At 30.1% G+C, this 21,422-nt stretch overlaps 2 protein-coding genes across 6 annotated transcripts in view; one reads left to right on the forward strand and one right to left on the reverse strand.

Moving 5' to 3' along the window:
• Positions 1-96: 96 nt before the first annotated feature.
• Mnat9 (microtubule-associated Nat9) lies at positions 97-19,492 on the forward strand. Of its 5 annotated transcripts, none has more exons than XM_076407547.1 (5): positions 97-252; positions 307-416; positions 467-523; positions 616-711; positions 19,254-19,492. In XM_076407547.1, the coding sequence occupies exons 1-5, from the start codon at positions 176-178 to the stop codon at positions 19,355-19,357; spliced, it is 444 nt and encodes a 147-aa protein (XP_076263662.1). In that variant the 5' UTR covers positions 97-175; the 3' UTR covers positions 19,358-19,492. The 5 variants fall into 5 exon arrangements, with proteins under 5 accessions (XP_076263662.1, XP_076263665.1, XP_076263663.1 ...); XM_076407550.1 differs by lacking the exon at positions 19,254-19,492 and adding an exon at positions 11,050-11,202; XM_076407548.1 differs by lacking the exon at positions 19,254-19,492 and adding an exon at positions 8,915-9,121.
• The window catches only part of crc (bZIP transcription factor crc), a 40,473-nt gene continuing 24,060 nt past the window's right edge, over positions 5,010-21,422 (reverse strand). Inside the window, exon 4 of the mRNA XM_076407544.1 lies at positions 5,010-6,112. Within this exon, the coding sequence (XP_076263659.1) occupies positions 5,322-6,112 (791 nt within the window). The 3' untranslated portion in view covers positions 5,010-5,321. The remainder of the gene's footprint in view (positions 6,113-21,422) is intronic.

Genomic DNA, 21,422 nt, shown 5'->3' on the forward strand with positions numbered 1-21,422 from the left:
TCAAAAAATATCTATATGTTTTTAAAAATATATTAACATATCGATATTCTTTTCTGTATCTCTAGAACGTTATCCAGAAAAGAAGACGAATTTAGCATTAACCTGAATTATTTTCATAAAAAAGTTATTTTTTTCTATGGAAATTATTAGTTTTATGAAGTAATAATTAGACGTAATGTTAATAAACAAGTATACAGTAATAAAAGGAAGAAATATAGTTTTAGTGCCTTATCGAGAAGAGCATGTACTCAAGTAAGTTATAAACATGATGATGTAAATAATTAAGTTAATAAAATAACAAAATAGATATCATGAATGGATGAAATCTGAGGAACTTCAAAAGTTAACTGCTTCTGAGCCTTTAACCTTAAAAGAAGAATATGAAATGCAAAAATCATGGCAAAAAGATGAAAATAGTATGTAGCATGGTGGTTATTTCAATGTTGCTCATATATTTATTTTCCAGAATGTACATTTATAGTATTGGAAAAAGATAAATATGAACAAACTGGAAATGAAATAGGTAAATTAAATTTCATATTATAATATAATGTTGTCTGTTGAGAGAGACTATACAATTTTCTTAGCTTAAAATCTGTATTTGAATTCTTTTAGATTCTATGATTGGAGATACAAATTTGTTTTTTGCCACTCCTGAAGATCGAATATGTGCCGAGGCAGAAATTATGATAGCTGAACAATCTGCCAGAGGTAAAAAATATGGTTGGGAAGCAATGCTACTTATGTTTCTGTATGCTATAAAAACTTTAGACGTAAAACAATTTGTTGTTAAAGTATCATTTGATAATACTCCAAGTATAAATATGTTTCAAAAAATGGGCTTTGTGGAACTTAGTAGGAGTCAAATATTTCAAGAAGTGACTCTTAGCAAGTTGGTTGATGATAACTGGAAAATCTGGATAGAGTTATGTTTGGGAAAGTTTGAAATTATTGATACAAAATCAGAATTATAAAGGCGGCCAATATTTTTATAAACTACATATTCTTGTATCTTGACATTATTAACTGCAAATTAAAAGAATTGGATTGAATTTAATTTAAGCTCTTTTAAGGTCTCTGTTCAGTTTTTCTATATCTAACATAGGATGTTCAAATAAGATTTAAGGGTTCATTTGTACCTTTGAAGCTTTATCAAGAGATTGTTGTTTGTCGGAGCTATGATTTACTTAACTATGATACATTTCAGGAAGAATATGGATTCCATATTGAAAAAACACCCAGTGAGTAGCCACATGGCTAAAAGTACATCTAGCTTACTGGCAATAACATAAGACAATGAAATCTCACTGGAGCTAATGTTCGTTAAATAAAGTCTAATGCAAATTTAAATGATTAAATAAATCAATATAGTAATCATTAAGTTAATATATTAAAGTAGTTACTTATAAAGTAATAAATAAGTAAACAAAGTAACAATAAAATTAAAAATAATATAAAGTATAATGTCTGAATTTACTAAATAATGCAGTGGCAACTATAAATTAAAAAAAAACTGAAAAATGTTTGAATTATTTTTGCTCTTTATCCAGTCGAAATTGCCAGTTTTAAAACAGGAGAATAAATACATGTTAATACATCATTTATATATATTCATCATTATTATATATATATATATATATATATATATATATATATATATATATATATATATATATATATATATATATATATATATTAACAAAAAGGCAATGGGTCAGGTAATTGTGTTTTATTAATGACACTCATTTTTAGAGAAATATAATGTTTTAACATGAGTATTATTATAAGGTGGACCTATTTAATAGTATTTTTACAAATTCTGAAAATACCTTAAATTTATTTGGGCAAGTGTATGTATTAAAAAAACATATGTAATAGTAAAAATAGATATTTTGAGTGTAATTGCAACTTTTGTATTTACATATTTGACTTGATTAAACTGAATCAAAAAGCCGTGATGTTGTTTCTAAAAAGTATTAGAGTAATTTAAATTTTACTTCTTTACATTTTACTTCTGTCGAATTCTAAGTGAATATATTTAACCTCATTACTGAATACATATTTTTAACAAAATATTGAAAGATAAAAAATTGCAAACTTTAATATGTACCAATTAAGAGTGTACTATTTATGTCTGGTAAGTAATATGATGTAAATGTAAATCACTATTGCAACAGATTGGTTTGTAGTGAGAATATCAAGGAAAAAATAAAACAAATATATTGACTTGATAAGATATAATAATATATTCTAATCTATTTAGTGTCCTAATTTATATTAATTTAAGAATAACAAGACTGAATTATTCTGTACATTCAATATAAAAATGTGTATGAAATAAAAAATATATTGATTCGTTTTGTACAACAATTAACAAATCAATTGCTTTTAGAACACGGTTGGTTTTTATATATTTTTAAGAGGCTTCTGTGCTAAAAATAAACAAATATGTTCAAATGAACAACGGAATATGTGTCTTTCATGAAAAAGTTATCAGAGTTCCGGGAAATTATTTCTTCAATATTGACTGTTAAATTATATCACAGTTTTGTAGATATTACAAATATTACTTTAAAACAGCGCAAAATCTGGATTACCTACATAAAAAAGGATACCTTTAAAATTCTAGGAAAAGGTGTAATTGGTAAATCTCTTGAAATCTGTCAGAATACTTTCTGTATATTAATAATGAAAGCATTATGGAATATTTATTTATAGATCTCCACCGTTCATAATTTGAGTATGTGTCTCTGGAAGACTTTTGGGTTGATATTACGAGTGAATATCCTGTAGTAACTAAAAAAATAACCCTAAATGCCCGTTTTTGTTATAACGCGTTGATGTGATACTGATTTTTCTGCTTATACTTGTATAAAAAAGCAAATCAAGATTAAAGATTATTGATAAAGCAATTTAATTAGAGCGTCTTTGACTTATCGTTATTTGACATTGAGTTCGATAACGTAAAGGGGATTTGAAGAATGGTTTGATATTTTAGAACCTCAGGAGATGTTGGCCTGTTCTAAAATATAAAAAGTATAAATCATCTATTAAGAGTTATTGCAAACATAACGGGTCATAGATGACGCTACTAGAATTAAATCCATATGTTTGTTAGTTAGCCCTAACCTTCAAAAGATGCCTGATAAATTTGACAGCTGTCGAATCATTAGTTTGTGAATTATAGCATTTTGAGTGAAGCAACATTTGTTATTGTGAAGGAAAAATGGATATAACGGAATTTCGCGTGTTGATAAAATATTGCTTTTTAAAGGGAAAAAATAGAGTTGAAGCAAAAACTTGGCTTGATGCCGAGTTTCCGGGCGCTGCCCGAGGAAAATCAACCATCAAGGATTGGTATGCTAAGTTTAGACGTGGTGAAATGAGCACGGAAGGTGGTGAACGCAGTGGACGCCCAAAAGAGGTTGTGGCCGACGAAAACATTAAAAAATCCACAAAATGATTTTGAATGACTGTAAATTGAAATTGAAATTGAATGAAATAACAGACACTCTAAAGATATCAACTGAACCATGTATGAGAAAGCTCTGTGCGTAGTGGGTGGTGCACGAGCTCACTTTTAACCAAAAACAACAACGAGTTATTGATTCGGAGCGGTGTTTGAAGGTGATCAAGTGTAATATACCTGAGTTTTTGCATCGATATGTGACAATGGATTATCTTGGATAAAAAAATGGCTTCATCATTTCTTTCCGAAGTCCAATCAACAGTCATCCGAGTGGACTGCATATGATGAACCTGCTCCAAAGCGTAGAAAACGCAACAGTCAGCTGGTAAATTTATGGCGTCTGTGTTTTGGGATGCGCATGGAATAATTTTCATTGGCAACCTTGAAAACGGAAGGATCATCAACAGTGACTATTACATAGCGTTATTGGACCGTTTGAAGGACAAAATCACTGAATGACGGCCACATTTGAAGAAAAAGAATGTGCTGCTTTACCAAGACAATGCACCGTATCACAAGTCAGTGAAAACGATGGCAAAAATCCATGAATTGGGTTTCGAATTGCTTCCTCATCTACCGTATACTCTAGATTTGGCCACCAGAGACTATTTCCTGTTCTCAGATCTCAAAAGAATGCTTGCTGGGAAGAAATTTTCGTCCAAAAAAGAGGTGATCGCCAAAGCTGAAGCCTATTTTGAAGGAAAGAACAAATCGTACTACAAAAATGGTATCGAAAAATTGGATGGGCGCTATAATCAGTGTATCACTCTTGCAGGGAATTATGTTGAATAAAACAAACTAATTTTGTTAAAAAATGTGTTTTACTATGGCCGGCTGGGGATTTTTCAATTGACCTGTTATAACTTCTTTGCTCTAAATAAATTAATTCAGGATAAAAATAAGAAATAAATTTCGCCGTCTTACAGAATGGTTAACTGTATTAGAAAGCAAATTGTTATATATTTAATTCAATTGCAAAATACTATTTTCGGATCAAATATTGATCAAAATGTATAAATTGGATAGTAACGATATGAGCTGTATTACAAATCGTAAGAAGGTCAAATAGGGGCGGAGATAAGTTATTATATTGGATGTATTTGTCGAGTAACTGCAAGAAAAATCAGGGACATAGTAATTGTAAAATAATAAATACCAACTTCTTAGTAAAGAACTGGTAATAATTTTTTAAATATAATTCTGGAAATTAATTTTTTATATTTACTGTATTATTTGTTATTAGTCGATTCACGTAATTAATGATCTAGATATAAAATGTGTATTTTAGTAAACAGATATATTATTTTTTTTTAATTTAAATTATTAATAAGGCAACAGCGAGGCTATGCATTCAGAGCCAAGTTAGATATGGGCTCAATAATATGAGGAATATAGGATGGTAATTCACAATACCAAAATATAACAGTTGCGGTTATTTCATCTAATTTTAATCCTCTTTAAATTGTCTGAATAATGTACAGACAAGTTTGAATATCAAGCATAAATATGATTTTGAAACGGACATAATAAAAGGCATTACTGTTCCCACCAATGATTTATTAGTATCTATTTGAATATATGACATTGGTTAATAAAGATCTGTTAACATAAACATAGTAACGAATAAGTTTATATAAAAGAAAGAAAAATAAATTGATATGGGGTATTGTAGCATTCAGCCACTGCGGGGCTAAATCCTTTTAACCATTAAAAAACCTATAAACTAAATGGGTTCTAGCTTAAACATCTTTCCTTAAGACTAACTTTCTATGAAACATCTAGATTGTATTATAAAAATAACGTAAGGTATAATATGAAAACTAAACTAATTTACTAGTTGTGCCTTTTTTTATTAATGGATAACGCCCTTGGCTTTTAGGAGATCACGCATTAAACCCTTTAGGTACTTTATTTCGCGTTGGAGATCGACAATTTGGGAATTTAACTCTCCGTGCTTCTCCAGGAGATCCTTCTCTTCATTTAGGATTTCTTCAACTTCGGCCTTCTTCTTCAAACGGTACCGGGTAGCAGCGTTCTTGTTTTGTTCTTTTTTCCTGGATTTTTTATCATCTGGTGACGTGGAGTACGGTTTGCTTCTTTTCGTCGATGATTTTTGAACTATGCCATACGATCCATAGTTCTCTATTGGTTCAGGCATCCATTCTGGGTCATCTGAAGAGCAATCCTCAAAGTTACTGTTACTACTGCTGTCAGGGGAAGATGGTCCACTACTCCATTGCATGTTCTCTACGCGGGTACGCACCAACTCATCCACCACCGCTAATTCATGAGCAATGTCCGGTTGGGGCGTCGGCATAGAAGAGGTGTAAGGCATGTCAACGAAAGGAAGCCCTTCGGTTGGAACTTGCTTATCAGGTACAGAGTAAATGGTGTCTTTAGGTTGAACATGATATTGGTTTTCTAGTGGTGGTTCCAAAGTGATGATTATTGGTTGTTCAGCTGGAGGACTTTGTGGTGGTGTTAAAGTACCATGATTGAACTCGAAGTAAACTTTTTCCAATTCATTAATGAAGTATGTGTTGTCCTCGCTTTTGTAATATACTGGGACGGCGACAGCCCCACGTGGTGGTTCTACATCGTCCAGCATAGGTAGCATTTTTTCATCAAGGAGAAATGATGGCTCTGAAAAAGAACATATAGAATGATCAAAATGAAGATAAGAATAAAGGTAAAGATCTTGGCAGTTATAACCATAATTTCACATCAAGGTAACTAAATTTAGAACATTTTATTATTTAAAATGTGACAAAAGTGGTTAGATTAGACAATATAAAAATCTAATACATTTTAGTTCTGATCATAATCATTTATTTGAAGTGTCCCAAAAATATATAATTTTTTATAGTGTAATTATTTATATTTATCATATCAACGGTACAATGTGAACTTTCTAAACCCAGTATTTTGATTCTCATATCAATAATGAAGAGGTTAACGAACTTAACCCAATCGAAATGAAAAATATTGCAACATGGCTGTTTATCAAGCAATTTCCGATACATTTTTCATTGTTTAAATGATTTCAATTGGCGGCCATACTAATGCCATTTTATATGTCTGCTTTACATACTACCACGTAAAAATCATCTTTGATTACATTAAGTATGCGTTGTTGTACAATTCATTGTTGCGAATACAAGACAATATTCTCTGCAAGTAAGACTTTCGAGAACTAATTGTTCGTCTTTTATATCTAAATAATTGTTAATTGTTTAATTTCATCACATTAAACATATAGTTAGTTAAGCGTAAAGTATTCCAATTACAATAATTTGATTTCGCTACCGACAACGAGGATATAATTCTAATTAAAATGTTTTTTAAAACATTTATTGTATTTATTAACACTTGATTTAAAGCCAATTGAAATTAATATTAACCAAAAGTTCCTTACAGGATTACAGTACTACGATTTGATTATGCTTCGATTTTCAAGTTACGATACATTTACAATTATTTACATTATTACAATTACCTTTATTACTATATTTTTACGGTATTTAAGCCCGATTTTAGAAATATACTATTAAACATTATAAGAACGATTGAAATTAAGAAGTATTGCATTCTTTAAATACATTTTCCATTTATCAGACCAGTTAGATGTTATTTTGCACTGGAAATTGTTAATTTTGAAGTTAAAACATGAGGTTATAGGCCAAGTCGTCTGTATAAGGTTTTAGATTTTCGATATCACTTAAAACAATAATAAACAATAACGGCCCCGATTATTGTCTGGCCTCATTTTCCTTTTCGGGTATAGTTTTGCACAATATTTATTTTCAGTAAGTACCAATTAAAATTATTTAACGTTAGATAAATGAGTCACATCTAAAAATTTTAGCGCAAGTATTTAGTTTATTCATTAATTATTTTGTTATATATTTTTTAGGTCTGCATATGCTTAATTTCGATTATAATATTTGATAACAGCTTCCTAGCTTGAGCGGTTTTTCGATACAAGGTCATCCCCGTTACTTTCACTTTTTACAGTTGTTACAAAAATGTGTGCTACACCTTAAAAAAACAATATTTTATTTAGCTATTTATGAAACGTTTAATTGTTTCTAAGTTGTCTATGATATCTTTAAACAACCATTTAACACAAAAATTTTCTGTATTTTTTACGTAAAGCGGATTTTTCACTATGTCTATGGAAAATTAAACATACATTTACAACCATTCCCCCGCAGTATGAAGATCGTCCACATAGTGTCTGTAAATATTACATTCTACATTTTTTTAGGATTTAGTTTTTTACTGCACATTTACCACCATATTGATTGAACTGAGATTCTGTGATGTTTTAAAAGTGGTATGGCATAAGTGTTCCAACGGAAAAGAGCTCCAACTTTGTTGTTAGTACAAGTGATTTACTGTTGGTAGTACAAGTGCTTGAACGATGTTTGTTCTTGAGGACCGCCATAATGTCAATCAGACTGACTATGAATCTTAAGATTTCCAAACTAAGTACTTTGCTTGCAGATTAGAGTAGAATTAACTGCCATTTAACAAAATTGTTGATATTTTTTTATGCGTAAAAACAAAGGAAAATTTCAATCCGAAAATGGAAACTACCTTAAGGAAATAATTAGACTAGTGATTAATCAAAAATAAAAATAGTTAATAACGAAGAACATTTAGCATACCAAGAATATTATTTTGTGTAACTATTGAAAATATATAAGAAAGCCCACAAAAAAACAAAAATTATTAACCATACTGCGAAACTATTATATATTTTTTAATCTATAATACCAATTTTTAATGTTTACGAATTACCGAACTACTCAACATGTCTGACAACACAAATTCAATAAACAAAAAAAAACTATGACACCCACTTGAAGTTCGCATTTGTATAAACTCCCCAAAGGAATCGTCCAAGTTAATCCAGTGTTCACTTGACATAAGCGCAGAAGAAATTCACGATAATTCACAACTAAACTTTCACTTGGAGACGAGCTACTTAATGCCCGTAAGTCAACCGTTTATTGACCATAAACGATCTAGAAAAGGTTCAACACAAAAAACAAACTGCAAACTTAAAAGTGACACATTTGTTTGGACAACTATTGAAGATACAAGAAAGATCGATTTATATATATTTCTTTCGACAAATATTAACTGTGTCAAAATGTGTTGTTTTTAACGCTATTCCAGTGAGGATCGTTTTTTTTTCAAGACTAAAAACAAATAGATCTTGTTTGAAGGCTGTAATAGAAAATATTTAACTATGTCTATTTAAACTGCACAAAAAATTGGGTGTCGTCTGAACAGTTAGTTCAAATATGATAATTCAAACTGAAACCGAATAAACTGTGAAAATGGCTGTTATATATATACAATACAAAGAACAAAGGATTCGAACTGACAAATTCAACATAAGACCAATAAATATTTAAAAACGCATTACTTTTTAAGGGATTGCAAAGGAATTCTTCATCACGAAGTGCTCAAATCAGACAAAACCATTAATTAGTCGCTCTACCATTAAAAAATGATGCCATCACGAAAACGCTAAAAACTACACGATCTTGATGGATCTATCATAGCCAGGACCTTGCCTCGTGCGACTACCATTTGTTCCAGCCTCAGCAAAACTCTCTTAACGATATCTGAACAGGCTTGAGAAAGTATGATTTTACCAGAAAAGTGACAAAAAGTTTTCGATTAAAACGACACCTATTTATTGATTAGTGTTTTAAATTGTATGTGAATCAAAACTGTTGAATTACGACTTGAATTTTGCTAACACAGTTAAGGCAACTTATGGTATCATGAGGGATATTTTTCCACATACAAAATTAGCAAAAAGATAATATACTGGGTGTGGATAATTACTTTCTCATCGTATAATATATGTCTATATTTGTATATTAGCAAATTAACAAATGTGAACTAAATAAGTTTACTTAAACCATGTAGTCAAATTTCACTTGTATTAGGGACAATTTTTATTTATTTATATTTATTTTTATATATTTACTCTTTTTATTTATTTTATTTATTTGTATCTTGAACAAAACTAAGTCGATCTGATGATATTTTTCGTGGTATTTATTTCTGATAAAAAAGAAACTTCAATAGTATTATAGGATTTTTATTTTTTTTAAACCCCCTTTGTTTATTGTAAAAAATTACTATGCTCCTGTTAAAACTGCCAAATCAAATGTTCAATTTAGAATATTATGTTCGCTTTCTCCTACTTAATACTTTCTTTTTTTGGTGATGGATGTAGGATCTGTTATATCTCGATATCTCAATGAAAATGCAGGTTGTTTTATTAATTTTATACTATGCCGGCTTGGTTGGCGCAGTGGTCACGGCGACAGGACGGTCCTCCTACTGTTGCGATAGTCGCGGGTTCGAATCCTGTTGGGGAATGTATGTACTTTATGTTTGTGATTGTAACTTGTCTGTATGGTTGTAATTGTGTCTTAAATTAAAAACATTGCATTCTATTAAACATAAGCTCCATTCAATATGAACAATGTAAGAAAAGCTTACCAAAGATTTCCTTAATTAATACATAAACAGTGATACGAATGTTTCAATATATTTATCGAATAAGCCACACTATTAAGCTTAAAAAAGGCGCGTACGAATCGATATAAAATACAATAAATGAGGTTGTTTTTTCAAATTGAAATTCTTCAAAAAATTAACGGTTTAGAACAATGGACAAGATTATATTGTCAATTTAGAAGAATTGCACACGTGTATCCTTGAGATGCTTCCTGAAAAGATTAATTCAAAGCGATATTGCATACCGCATACAGCCCTGACCTAGCCCCATCCGATTACATTCACTATGAGATGAAAACTGTTATTAATTATTCATTACTTTTGGTTATAAAGATCGAGAATGGAGTGAGTACAGCAGATATATAAAAAATATCAACGATTATCAATAATTTGGGAATGTGAGTAATGAGAATGTGAGTAATAGAATGTGTGAAATTTTACAAGACCCAATACACTAATAAATGATAAAGAGATGCGGAAAAAGCAACAGACAAGGCCTGACAATAATAGTTTTTGGTTTTGAGAATATACTATATAATTTCTGGGAAATTATTTGTCGAGAATATCTGAATTAGCCTACCAGTAAAAAAACCAATAAGAGATCGAGTAAGTGAAAGCGTCATAACATATATAAACACCTAACAACTACCAACAATATTGTAAATACGATGTAGTAGTATATGCAATATTCAACAATAACTGTATAATATAAAAAAATATATTTTCCTATTTATAATTAATCCATTTCAAGTTTACTACAATTTCAACACCAATGAGAAAAAATCAATAAGTAACCGGTTAATTAGGCATAATAACGTACGGCTTATCATATTTATTTCGATCCTAGGCATTAACTGTTATCAAATATAAGTTCAGACAACCAACAATACAACGTAGCGAATAGCGTAAAAACCTAAATCCCAGTTGTGGCTACTTCCGAGAATAATTGTTATTTACATAAATATATTCAACAGCGTTGCCGATATTCGTTTTTCCACCTTTATTTTTCATATTGCTTGTTTTTATTGTAGGTGTGGCTGGCATGGTCTAACAATGCAAAAAATAAATCGATATATCTATCAGATGAATTAAATCAACACTACCAATTAAGCACATTTGCATTGTTAATTATGTGTCTACAAACAAATCTCATAATACATTATTACTACATTTAATTAAAACCATCTAGATGGTGTATGTGTTTCTTATTTTCAGCCAGCAAACGCGTTGATTGACGTAATATGTATCATCTGCACTGTATTCTTATAAAAATACCATTTTAATTTAATAATTAATTGATAATCCGATAACATTTCATGTGAAATTACTAGATTTTATTTATTAGTTTTCAAATTATTAAATTATATTAGATTTTTTAAGGTTTCAATTCGATTTCTTCAGTAACTGAACTGTCTACTTGGATTGGGTTTGTATATTTACAACTCTCTTAAAAAGATTATATACTCTAAGCATTTTTTAAAAATTGTTGAACGACCAAAAGTTCTATGAGGCTAAATTAGATACTTGAACCTAGAATTAGATACTAAAATACCGCGCTGAACTGTTAATGGAAAAATCGGGAGAAAGAAAAGTCGATCGTGATAAAAATCAAGAGATTTGACCCATAATTTCGAAACGAGTATCATCATAACTCAAATAAGAGTCAAAAAGAGCTGGGTTTTAGCCTTGATTCTTATAATTCTTCTCTTCCACATGCGTTATTCTTTCAACTTCAGTTCCAGGAATATCAATTATTGGCGGAATTGCTAAACCCTATGGTGGGCCATGATTAGAGAGATGCATGAAGAACTACTTCCATCGTGCGACTTCATGAAGATTTACTTCTACCGCTCAACCTCATGTGTTTGGTACCGTACTGTAAAGTCCGATATTCACGTGTCGCTGCAGTAACTTCCAAGTCAGCGGACACATCACACTTATGTAGTTTTATCTTTCTATCGTTAGTACAAACAGACAGATTTAAGACTCAATCACGCTTTTCCAACGCAAGGAAAAAATATGCGAGACAGAAATGCTTGAACGGTTTAAATTAGTTTAACAACAGTGGTAGTCAAATGTATATAGCATACATAAGTCACGGTCATTGGTTGTAGACTATAGAAACAAAACACGTACAGAAAAAAAAGCGAAATTCTCTTGACTAGGCGTTTCTATTAGATAAGTTTCTATATTTGCATAATGACTTATATCAATTCAAATTGAATTGTAATTATACAACACACCATACAAGACTTTGTTATTTGCCGATATATGCAGATAAATGTAGTTTTTTTTTAATTCCTACTATGCTTTTGATAAACAGAATAACAAGTTTTTCTAAATATGAAATAATATGTGCATAACAACTGTTAAGTTAGAACGTATGTATGAATCTAGGAAAAAGCGTTGCGGTCTTCGAATCGAATGATAACGCCATGGTCTAAAGAGATTTCCGATAATACCAGTGGAGAATATACCGATTCGCGATAGAGGACATATTGAAAATTAACACTGAAAGTTAAGCATTTTTTAAGGAAATTGAAATAATGCTGTGGCCAGAAAATTGTAAAAATGGAAAGTTTAATCAGCGAATAGGATAGTTGTTTTATTCAATTACAACATCAACCCTTTATTGCAAATTCATATAAACAAACTCTACTTGATAAAACGGGGATAGATAATCAAAATATGTTTGAAAACACACAGTTGATTGAATACAACATTAAAATCAGTACAATTAATGAAGATAGTAATAAACATTTTGTATTATAGAAATTAAAATGAATGATTAGTTTTGTGATGGTTGGCAATTTGCAGAAGAACAAAAAGCAAGGTCTATTAATTGATTGTCTGAATTAATAAACCGACGTTCATATATTTAATAAGTTAAATAAAACAAGGGAAAACATGTACTTTTTCAGACATATTTGCTAACATTCAAAATTTACTGTAACATTATTGATCTCAAATAGTAAAATAATTGTCAGGCAGATAAAAATGTAATATTGTTTACTCATTTACGAAGAAAAGCCAACATGAATATTTAAATTCGTGCAGTAACGCTATCTGAATGCATCCGCGCATTATTTCTTCTATATACTGATGGTTGTTTTTAAAAATTCGCATTTAGCGAAACTAATTTAACGATTTAATTAAATGACTTTTCAGAATAAATATGTTAATCAATATGCTTACAAACTCATTTAGAACATATTGATGTAAATTACAATAGTAAACAATCGACTCAGCAACCATTTGTTTATACAGAACGGATGATAAAAATATGTTCAATGCGATATTATAACAGCGATAACCCCACATATTGCAGTTTAAAAGTAATGTGCTTGCATAAATAAAGCCTATAAATATAATATGTAGCTCTAGCATATATATCTTGAAGGGGGCAAGGGTAAAATCTTTATCAAGACTTTTCTTTTTACCAACTAAGGCTTATCTCGACTGGATCTACTACTACTACTGCTTCCCAATCACGGTTATCTGCTGGCGTTATTGCGATTATTCTTTCTTGTTTATACACTATTTTAAATCCTTATTTATACACTTATCTGAAATACCTGCGTTTTATTCAATCCATGATATGACTATCATGCTATTAGACTTATCTTGCCCACTGTGCTATGAAGACAGTTACATTAAATTATAAATATTACTTAAATTATATACATTATAAAATATAATATTAGATGATAGCATATAGATCAGCGATATCTAGTGGAAAAAATGTTAAGTAGCAATGTTAAACCACCTCACCTAACTGTTAAATTACATTTAGTGTTTTCACATTCTAATCATACTTTTGCTGTATGATTTGAAGAATCTGCTCTGCTCCGAAATCCATTAAACACTTTTAGAAACTAATAGTCATACTGCTTGGTCATATCCCAATTGTAAGTTTTTACTTCAACGACTTCAAAGTGGTGATCTTGATGTCAATGACAAAAATAAACTTGGAGATCAAAAAGGTTTGAATCCAATGAATTCCAGATTTATAGGACGAAAATCCTGCTCAACTCTATACTCTACTCTACTATACGAATTGACTGAGAATGTCATTTTCAACCATTTCAACATCGCGGTTTTATTGTGTGTCAGACAAAACGAAGATTTATCTGTGGGCTATTGAGACTGGTGACGAAAAATGAATTTACTACAATCCTAAGCGCTAACAGTCATGGGTTAGTCCAGAAGAAAAAGAAAACTTTAAAACATTTTTCAGTTCAGAAAATTCATTGAAGTTAAAAAGAGCCATACACATCGACATGTACGAATATTCGTGGCCATAAAATCTTGGTGTGTTACGAATTGCTAAAATTGAATGAAACTATTATTTAAGATGCCTACAAACATATTTTTGCAAAAAAGGCAGTAATAGCGACTAACATATGCTCTTGCATGACAATGCCGGACTACAAGATGTCAAAGTTACGACACACTGTTGCAGCTCCATTGGGAAGTTGTGACCACCCAACTTTCTGATTAATTGTTCAGATCGATGCAGCATGGCTTAATTGGCACACGCTTTCGAACTGCTAAAATTGATCGACATCGCTTTTTGATACGGTATCTCCAAGTTGTCAGAAAGATAAAAAAAACTTGTGGAAAATATTTTGATTAATATATATTGATAATATATACACCAATTCTTCTCAATATATGTCTTAATATGCCTAAAAAATCAATTTTCGTGAATATCATCAGCTGCATTTTTTTTAATATTTTTTTTTCGCAAATGCATTCCAAAAAGAAGTAAGTTGTTTAAATTTTAGCTCATAGCAAAAATGAAATGTGTTGAAAAAATTTTGACATGAAAATGAGTAATATACAAGTGTCTGATGCTACATAAAAAGTTGAAAAGTCATCTATTGTAAAGCTTTAAAGTTTTCATTTTTGTTTCAAACCTCTAGTAAAATAAATCCTAGCTTAAATTTTGTCACCAATTGATACAACCTAAATTAGACACAATATTCAATAAAACACAAACTATGAAACAAAATATTTTCAAGAAATTATATATTCAAATGGACTGTTATACCTTCAATTTGATCACAATTTTTTCAGTTCGAATCGATTTTTATCAATGTCTGCAGATCAAAAACAAAGGCAAGTAGCTTTTCCAGATTTATCTTGATGTAAATTTTTGATCGTTAAAGGGGCTGTCTGTAATAAGACAAAAGAAACTGTACCATATAGCTTGCAAGGTCTTGCTTATGCACTCTCATCTCAGCAGCAACAAGATCAACGCTTTATTATATAATACTCTTTGAGTATCAATGAATACGATCATATCACGTTATCCATAGTGTTTGTGCTACTAGTTATGGATACAACATAGGTGCATAAAGGAACCTGCATCTCCAGACAAAAGAATACGCCAATTCTAAATAATTCTACTTAAAAAGGAAAGCTTACATGGGAAGACCCATTGTATCAATTGCTATTTCGATCGATGACGAAATTCACATCATAAGAAGATATCTGAAGAACCGAGTTGATTTGTGGATGTTTTCTCAAGTTGAAGCATCCATCGAAATGGTATTAAGAAATTAACACATTTTGAATAAAGCATAGGGCTCAGGCAAAAGACCAATTTTTGATAAAAACGGCTAAAACCTCTCACACATTTACCATTGGACAATGTCATTAAATTTCTTTCTAGATTCTTTTTTTGTTATATTTTAGAGTCTCCTATTTACCAAACAGAGTTTATCTGACCTGGACCTACAGCTTAATGTAGGCTCCGAACCACGGTCCTCGGCGTTGACGAGTGACCAAAGTGGAGATCATCCCAGAAAATATTCGGTCCTACCCAGCCTGGTTACTGGTGTGATCATAAACTTAAATTTACCACCATGTCCCAGCGAGATGCGAACCCGCAACTATCGCTACAGTAGAACTGATGTGTCGCCTCGATCACTGCGCTAACCCTAGCCTAAACGCTAACGGCTAACCGGCCAAAGATTCTTGATAGATTATTAAATTTACTCTGTGTACATCATTACAATATTTTTCAATTTTATTTTAAAAGTTCTCTAATCTGAAAGGTCATGCCCATGGGAGTGACTGGTAGTCCATTTAATAACTTCCATTTCTATTATTTTAATAGCATCTCCAAGTATTAATTAGACACATTAAAGTTCTGTTACACCTTCAGATGCTTAAATATAATAATGAGCTCTTCAAATGATTAAATTCTGAAAACCCGTCAATGTTTCCAAACCGGCATTAAATACCATATTTATCACCATCTTTCTAAATAATTTAATATTCAAAATTATAATTAGTATTTGTTATATAACCTAAAAAATATGACCTAGTTCAATCAACTTTCAATTTTAAAAAATGAATGGTTTTTTATACTGTTGTATCCCGTAGCTCCTATGATATAGCAACCTTGGAAAGGTTTTTTTACCGGGGTTTAATGCTACTAGTTTTTTCCTCATTGTGAACTTCTGATGTTACCGAGTACAAAAAAAGCAAAATGTAACTGTACATTACATCTGTCATTTGCCTCAGACACGAATATAATCAAACAAACTCCTATACAAACTAAGCTTTTAAAAGTGGCAAGCTTGATTTCCCAAATTATAGCGACTAGGAGTGCTCCTGGTAATTTATGTCTAAAATAGTAATCAGAATGAGATTGAAAATAAATAAACCTAATATCAAAATAATCATACTTGATCCTTTCCGTTTCTGATAATAACTACAATCATAAGAAACATTGTAATGGTTAAAAGCCAACATTGATACGAACAATGTCACTAATATAAACAGTGATACAAAAACTAGGCCATGTTATATCAATAACTTTTATGATATAAGAAACGTTCAAGTTTAGTAACTGAATCATGTAAAGTCACTTTCAAAAAGCTACTTAATAATTTTTTACTATTCTAAGCCAATTGTCGTTTACACTAAGATTATTACAATATTAATATTTCTAGACCATTTTTTATATATAACACACAAATTGTTACAATGTGGACTTTATCTATTTTTTGAAATAATAAAGATTATTTGTGCTTTACGTTATTTTTTCTATCTGAATTAATTATTAGTTTAAAATTATATTCCAATTGAGTAATTATTCATAACAATTCTCTGTCATAAAATATTAATTGTTATTCATTTTTTTAATATACTTTAACACACTTAACACTCGAACAACACTAGAATCACAACTGCATGGAATCAGAAGTCAATGAAAGTCTACGAACATAAAAAGTCTGCTCTTTATTCTTAGACGTAGCTGAAGTACGGTGAAGTGTATTTAATAGAAAGAAACTAATAATAATTAATACATGAACATTATTGTTATAAAGATGCCATCCACCCAATAAAATAATAAATGAACGTCATAAAAATTTATGACGTCAGCACATCACAATGTTGCCGCGTCAAATTAGACTTGGTTTACAACGTTTGCTGGTTTATAATCTCTAATTATTATAACTAAGGTTTTGCACAATTTTGTAGACAATTGCCAACAGGATCGTCTAATACAAACAAATCGAATGATCGATGAAAATATGAATGAAATAATTTTGACATAATTGACACGTATATAGATATAGGCTGTGGCTTATTATAATGTACTCATACAGAATGAAATCTTCATAATTGCTTCAGCAAACGTGAACACTACCAGAAAAATACGAATATTTTTATAATTTAAAATTTTTCACCACCATAGCTTAAAATGAAGTCAAATCAGTTAATGATGAATCAATTTAAAAATAACAGTTCAATATATCTTAATGAATATTTAATGGATTTTTTAGAATTACAATATTATGTCAATGAATGTTGAAATACCACATGTGGTATAGCACATTGGGTCCAGAACATGACTTAACTGCAGTGTTTGCACATGATTCAAATAGTTTTATAAGAAGACAAATTACAAGTAAGTAACTATGGGTTAAGAGGTGTTGTGCACGTGATAGTACCTATTTGATGCAGTCCATCATATAGAAAGAATTAAAAAAAGAACAAATATTGAAAGATTTATAAAAAATAAACCAAAGTCATAATTTCAGATAATGGTCATATACATTTGATAGAACAGAAAATTTCGTTTTCATTTTATTAAAAAATTTGATATTTAGGTTTTATACAAATGAGAAAGTGATCTTGCAAAAGCTGCATTTAACATAAATAATTTTTTAATTGAAACAGTGCCAACTCCACGATCTAAACGTGATTAATCAAACTATAATTGTTTTAATTAGTATGGCGGAACTAGAAAGACTGCAAATTTTTGACGAGTTTGTCAACAAACAACATTAGATCTGTTGTAAAGTAGATATGGAAGTAATCAGTAGGTTTTAAAAATGACCAAGGTAAAATTCCTATTTGAAAAGAATGGACTGAGAAAATGTTCAAAGATGTGTATTAGTGAAAGTAGCTAGATTATAAGAAAATCAAGAAAACCAAGTAATCATTTTGCGACGTTAACACATTAAAATATGTAACTACATATAAAAACTGCTGCGAGTTCGATACAAAACTTTTAAAAACAAAATAAAAAAGCTGATGATAGACACATGCTATCTATGCAGGTACTGGAGTTGTTCTCGTTTGAAAAAAGTTATGAAGAACAACAAGAAAACATCTCTTCCATTGTCTCGACGTTGAGATTGATACAATAAACAATTGAAGGTCGATATATTGCCTAAAATATGATATTGCGAATAATTAAATAGAACCCTGTGCATTTGTAAGGAAAATGTATTTATACACATAATAAACATACGAAGTTCCAAGGCTGCTAAACCCCTCAACGGAAACTGCTTTTCAAACCAAATCATCAAAGGCACTTTCCTAAATTAACCAAGAAATATTTGCAGGTCAAATAGTATTATCAAAAAAACATCAACACATGACCTACCCTGTAGCATCATAAAAATATATTATTGTTTTATAAAGAATATGTAGAGAAAGAGTACTGATATATTAAATAGCAAAAAGAAATATTGCATAATACATTGTGTAGTAATTAATTTCTTTCTAGGAGTAACCGTTTCTTTTTGTAAATTTCAACTTGCAGCTAAACTGATTAACAAACATGTCGCTTTGCAGAAAGAAACGCCGTCGAAAGTTTTTGTTTTGATATTTACAAGTTTGTCCGCCACTGAGTGGCTACTATTTTGCAATTTAAAAATCTAGTCGCCAAGGTTTACACTTTTTATATATAAAAATTCCACCTTTTCAGATAACTTGTGCAAAGTTGTCTCGGCCAATAGCGGTCGTCTTACTACGGGCGCTGTATCTAGTTCACAATCAAGTAGACCGAATACCTCTAGTTGGCTTGTTTAAAATACAATTATGAACTATCAGTTAATTTTTCATTTATTAAAATACATTTTATTTAATTATATTTTATTACACATGAGTTTTGTAAATGTTTCAACTGTATAAATTATCATCGTTCTGTATTTAATTTTATAATAAACGTGCTATATATTTTTTGTCCTTTTACAAATTATAACTAGTAAGATGATGTGAAATAATTTCTGGAGAATTCCAATAGGTATTCGGTAAATTTCGTTAGTTTCCGCCTGATTTCGCGACGTTGTCATTTATAAGCAATCGAGAGATGGAATCCAACGTACTACAACAGCCATTTTGGATTTGACCCTAGCACTGGTGGAAAATCTGTTCTGTAAGTTTAAGAATTTTGTTGTTTATAGTTTATTTGTTGTTGTACTGTTCATATTTGATTATAAAAGATAGGTAGTAATGAATAAATCATGGATTTGCATCAAAAAATCTATTATAACACTTTTACATCACACAATCTTATTTTCTGGGTACCTACACTACTTTAAATAAAGAAGATTATATATTTGTCATAATAAATGAAGGACAATATGAAATGTTAAAAGAATATAACATTTAATGTATGTGTATATTCTACAGATAGGCTTAATGCATATAGATTCGAATTGTATTCTTTGCTCTTATTGAATTAATTGACAGAGGAGTTTCCATGCTGTTATTGCATATCAAAGAGATCTGATGAGGAAACAGTGAATTTTTAGTGCTGTGCAAGATATACTGAGTAATTTTAAAGATAAATTGATGCTTGTGTTTTTATATATTGATAAATAAATTATGTGTTACTTTACATGTTGTTTTATTTTATATTCTTCCTTTTAGAATTAAATATGTTTATAAAAGGTTAAATATCTTAGATATAATATATAAAACACTTAAAACAATAGACAGTAAATTTTTGAACTTGAATTTTAAGTAAGATTTTAGGTTAATTTGTGAATTCCAGAATATATATTATACACTTCAAGTATACGAATAATTTAGTATAACTATAACTATGATTTATTATTGTAGTGTTTATATATTTTGATAAATAATTACATATTGTTTTAATTTTCCTTTTTTCTTTTCAAAATTATTTTAAAATGAAAGATATTTATAAAATGTTCTTCATATTAAATTTTTTATATTATGGTGGACGAAAAATATACCAAAACATTTTAACTTGTGTCTCAACAAAAATATTAGGTTAACTAGTGAATTCAATAGAATTTATTCTATTTATATTATATTCTTCAAATATATGTATAATTTTGTAAGATAAACTGTAAGGCCACAAAGGTTCCCTTTACCTTTAACTAACCCAGAGACAGTCGTAAACAATTACAAATAAACACCCCTAGTCCGTGGATACCCGGCACAAGCATCATAACTTAGGGTGTAAGGCTACCAAAGACGGCCTTAAATTGCTGTGAAGTATAATCTGCAATAATTCGAACAGAAGCTTGAAGTTCAGGGCTTACGGCCAAAGGCAGATTGCAGTAGTCAGTTTCTCATCCATAGACTATTGGAATCTGAAGTAACCAAAAATGTAAAACCGCCCCCACAGAGGGTATATCATGAAAATTTGGGTAGAAACTGTGACAATACGAAAATCATTAAACTGGCGGACGAAGGTACAAGCGATACTCAAAAATATTTTTATTAGAATTATAACCTGGCCCAAGCAAGGCAACGACCCTTCATATTTCATAACTTATATAAATTTGTTTATCTTATATGGTTTGATTGTTCTTATCAAACTTAATTGAGGAATAGACTTAATATCGAGAAAACTGAATGAGAATGAAAACTGATTTGAAAAGAAAGTGAAGTTAATTTATCATTATAGGACTAAAATATGAAAATCACCATCAAGAAATATTCACAATAGCATTCGTACCTAAATATTTGGTAAGCCGTCTAGTTTTATTGTTTTCTGATTATGAACAAATTATATTTCATTAATTATTCATTGATAACTTTTTTAAGATGGTGTGCAAAATTTGAATTACAAAATCGACGAATGGAATTCCTCATACTTAACTGAAAATTACTTGAACTT

Source organism: Rhynchophorus ferrugineus, unplaced genomic scaffold, assembly GCF_030347505.1.
Source record: "Rhynchophorus ferrugineus isolate W39M unplaced genomic scaffold, kcgeb_rfMv2 rfM6, whole genome shotgun sequence".
Taxonomy (NCBI): domain Eukaryota; kingdom Metazoa; phylum Arthropoda; class Insecta; order Coleoptera; family Curculionidae; genus Rhynchophorus; species Rhynchophorus ferrugineus.

Excerpts from the sequence above, each read along its gene's own strand:
- Mnat9 (XM_076407546.1), top strand. The coding sequence starts at position 176 with ATGTTAATAAACAAGTATACAGTAATAAAAGGAAGAAATATAGTTTTA. Across the intron at positions 253-306 it reads CGAGAAGAGCATGTACTCAA|ATATCATGAATGGATGAAAT; the intron begins GTAAGTTATAAA and ends ATAACAAAATAG. Across the intron at positions 417-466 it reads ATGGCAAAAAGATGAAAATA|AATGTACATTTATAGTATTG; the intron begins GTATGTAGCATG and ends TTTATTTTCCAG.